This window comes from Carlito syrichta, unplaced genomic scaffold (genome assembly GCF_000164805.1).
Source record: "Carlito syrichta isolate Samal-C Ts95f unplaced genomic scaffold, Tarsius_syrichta-2.0.1 Scaffold312225, whole genome shotgun sequence".
Classification (NCBI taxonomy): Eukaryota; Metazoa; Chordata; class Mammalia; order Primates; family Tarsiidae; genus Carlito; species Carlito syrichta.
In genome coordinates, this window is record NW_007256321.1 from 365,953 (window position 1) to 370,064 (window position 4,112).

Here is a 4,112-nt window from a genome sequence, read left to right on the forward strand (position 1 = left end):
CTCTCCTCTCCCTTCCCCTCTCCTCTCCCTCCCCCTGTCCTCTCCTCTTCCTCCTCTCCCTCCTCTCCCTCCTCTCTCTCCTCTCTCTCCTCTCTCTCTTCTCTCTCTCTCTTCTCTCTGTCGGAGTCTCACTCTGTTGCCCAGGTTGGAGTACGGTTCTTGGCTGCCTTGACCTCCTGGGCTCCAGTGATCCTTCTACTTCAGCATCCCAAGTAGTTGGGACTACAAGTGCATGCCACCATGCACAGCTAATTTTTTAATTTTTTTGGTGGGGGTGTAGAGACGAGGTTTTGCTATGTTGCCTAGGCTGGTTTTGAACTCCAGAACTCAAACAATCTGCTAGGACTTCCCAGAGTACTGCGAAATTATGGGCATGAGCCATCATGCCTAGCCTCTTTACGGCCATGTTTCTCAAATTGGGGTACATGGAGTGGAAAGTGGTATCATAGGGACACAGAGATTCAGAATAATTATAGTATGTCTCCCTGAGGTATTTAAGAAGAAGAAATTTCAATTTTATGACACACAGCTTTTAACTACACCATATTGTCCCCATCCTAAATTTTTCCCAGAAGCATGTGTCAGAGAAATTTGAGAGATATACACTTAGGTCATGTCACTGAGGAACTCAGAACATACATATAATCTGTTAGATATTTCTGCTTAAAGAAATTCAGAATAGGTCTTGGAGTAAGAACAGAATTACATGTTCAACTTAAAATATATTCTTTGCTTTTTCTTCCCATTCAGGTATATCAACTGGACAGAGCAGAACTATCCTCAAGGGGGGAAGGAGAGTAACATGTCAACATTATTAGAAAGAGCTGTAGAAGCACTACAAGGAGAAAAACGATATTATAGTGATCCTCGATTTCTCAGTCTCTGGCTTAAGTTGGTAAGTCTTTACCAAGTGTCATGTGAGCTTAAAATATTAAACTAAGAGATTTTCTGTAGAGATATCTGATATATCAAAAAAAAAAGGGTAAAACCTATGTCATTTAATAGATAGTAAACATTTAATAAGTACCAAATATTTGTTAAATTGGTTCTACTTAAAGATGGACTTAAATATATATAATATTTTTTTACCCCATTAAGATTGATTGCAAGCCGGGCTCAGTGGCTCAGCCTGTAATCCCACGCTTTGGGAGGCTGAGGTGAGTGGATTGCCTGAGCCTGCCGGTTCGAGACCCGCCCGGGCAACTTGGTGAGACCTCATCTCTACAATAAATAAAAAAATTAGCCAGCGTGGTAGCGCGGGCCTGTAGTTCCAGCTACTTGGAAGGCTGAGGCGGAAGGATCGACTAGACCCAGCAGGTGGAGGCTGCAGTGGCTGGAAGCGTGCCACTGCACTCCAGTCTGGGCGACAAAGTGAGACTCCAACTCAAAAAAAAAAAAAAAAGATTGATTGCAAAGTCTGTAGATCTCTCAGTGTGTATGGATTGTTTATTCTTTTTTTTTTTAGTTGATCTCACTCTGTCACCCAGCTGGAGTACAGTGGCACACTCACAGCCACCCCAGCATCGATCTGCTGGGCTCTGGCAATCCTTTCACCTCAGCCTTCCAGGTAGCCAGAACTATAGGGCGTACTACCACACCCAAAAATTAGCTAATTTTTGATTTAGTGTAGAGACAAGGTCTCACGCAGTTGCCCAGGTTGGTCTGGAACCTGCAGGCTCAGGCAATCCACTCCTCAGCCTCCCAAAGTACGGGGAGCACAAGCTGACCAAGCCTGGCCTATTTGTTTATTCTAAACATAGTTGGACCATTCAACTGTATTGGAGGAGGAGGTTCAGGAGCCAACACTTTTCTGGATCTTTGTGCCCCATGACACCACTTTCTACTCTATATGCCCCAGTTTGAGAAACATGGCCATAAAGAAGCCTGGTGTGATGGCTCATGCCTGTAATCCCCCAGCACTTTAGGAAGCCCAGGCAAGCAGATTGTTTGAGTTCTGGAGTTCAAGGCCAGCCTAGGCAACATAGTGAAATCTCTTCTCTACTCCTCCCCGCCTCAAAAAAAAAAAAAATCAAGTATGGTTGTTTGGGGAAAAGCTTCCCTAGGTCATTCTGGTATATTCCTTTCTCCCATTTATAAGAATCATCATTATAAAAAGAAGAGTTGTTTTAGTTTTTTGTTAGTCATTGAACTGCTTTCACCTAATATATTGCTAATGGCCAAAATGCCTGCCTGACCAGTTTGTGTTGTCCCACTTATAGGTAAAACATATTTTTCATAAAAAGCAATGACCAAACCGGGCTCGGTGGCTCAGCCTGTAATCCCGCGCCTTTGGGAGGCTGAGGTGAGTGGATTGCCTGAGCCTGCAGGTTCGAGACCCGCCTGGGCAGCTAGACCTCATCTCTACAATAAATCAAAAAATCAGCCGGCTGTAATTCCGGCTATTCGGAAGGCTGAGGCGGAAGGATCGCTGGAGCCCAGCAGGTCGAGGCTGGGTGGCCGGGAGCGGCTGCTGCACTCCAGTCTGGGTGACCGAGTGAGACTCCAACTCAAAAAAAAGCAATGACCAGAGTTTCTTGGACATTAATTTATTGCTTTAATCCTAAAGGAAATTAGTAAAAAAGTAAGCAATGCGTATTTAGAATCATTCACAACCACTGCAATATGATAAATGTCGACACTTAAGACTGACTGATTTCTGGCTAAAGTGTATCATTTCTACTTTTTTTTTTTTTGAGTTGCAGTCTCACTTTGTCACCCAGGCTGGAGTGCAGTGGCACGCTCGCAGCCGCCTCAGCGTCAACCTGCTGGTCTCCAGTGAGCCTTCTGTCTCAGCCTTCCAAGTAGCCGGAACTACAGGCGCACACTACCACGCCCAGCTAATTTTTTAAATTTATTGTAGAGATGAGGTCTTGCCAAGTTTCTTGGGCTGGTCTCAAGTCCGCGGGCTCAAGCCAAGTTTCTCAGGCTGATCTTGAACCCGCGGGCTCAGGCAATCCACTCGCTTCAGTCTCATAGTCTCGCTTCAGTCTCATAAAGTGCTGGTATTACAGGCTGAGCTGCCAAGCACAGCCTTCTTTTTTGTTTTGTTTTGAGTTGGAGTCTCACTCTGTCACCCAGACTGGAGTGCAGTGGCATGCTCATAGCTACCGCAGCCTTGATCTGCTGGACTAGGGGATCCTTCTGACTCAGCTTCCAAATAGCTGGAACTACAGGCATGCGCCACCACACCCAGCTAATTTTTTGATTTATTGTAGAGATAAGGTCTCGCCAAATTGCCCAGGCTAGTCTTGAACCTGTGGACTCAGGCAATCCTCTCACCTCGGCCTCCCAAAGCGCTGGGATTATAGACATGAGCCACCACACCTGGCCTTTTATTTATTTTTTAATAGATATGGGGTCTCACTGTTACCCAGGCTGATGTCAAGCTCCTGTCCCCAAGCAATCCTCCCATCTTGGTTTCCCGATGTGCTGGTATTACAGGCATGAGCTGCTGTGCCTGGCCAAAATATATCTCTTGAGGAGGGCTTATTTTAAACTTCCAATATTGTTGACCTTTGAACAACACGGGGGTTAAGAGCACCCACTCCCAACATTGTCAAAAATCTATGTATAAGTTTTGATTCCCTGAAAACTACTAAATAGCCTACTGTTTACAAGAAACCTTATTGATAGCATAAACAGTTGATTAACACATATTTTGCATGTTATACCTTATATACTGTATTTTTTTTTTTTTTTTTTTGAGTTGGAGTCTCACTCTGTCGCCCAGACTGGAGTGCAGTGGCCACTCCCAGCCACCACAGCCTCAACCTGCTGGGCTCCAGCAATCCTTCCGCCTCAGCCTTCCGAGTAGCCGGAATTACAGGCATGCACTACCACACCCAGCTGATTTTTTGATTTATTGGAGAGATGAGGTCTCGCCAAGTTGCCCAGGAGGGTCTCAAACCCACGGGCTCAGGCAATCCACTCACCTCAGCTCCCAAATGCACGGGATTACAGGCTGAGCCACTGAGCCCAGCATGTATTTTTTTTTTTTTTTTTTTGAATCGGAGTCTCACTCTGTCACCCAGGCTGGAGGGCAGTGGCACACTCCCGGCCACTGTAACCTCGACCTGCTGGGCTCAGGCGATCCTTCTGCCTCAGCCTTCCAA

At 45.7% G+C, this 4,112-nt stretch overlaps 1 protein-coding gene across 1 annotated transcript in view; it reads left to right on the top strand.

Moving 5' to 3' along the window:
* Nucleotides 1-4,112, top strand: part of BUB1B (BUB1 mitotic checkpoint serine/threonine kinase B) — a 64,726-nt gene that overhangs the window by 17,450 nt on the left and 43,164 nt on the right. Inside the window, exon 4 of the mRNA XM_021718486.1 lies at nucleotides 751-895. Coding sequence (XP_021574161.1) covers nucleotides 751-895 — 145 coding nt within the window. The remainder of the gene's footprint in view (nucleotides 1-750; nucleotides 896-4,112) is intronic.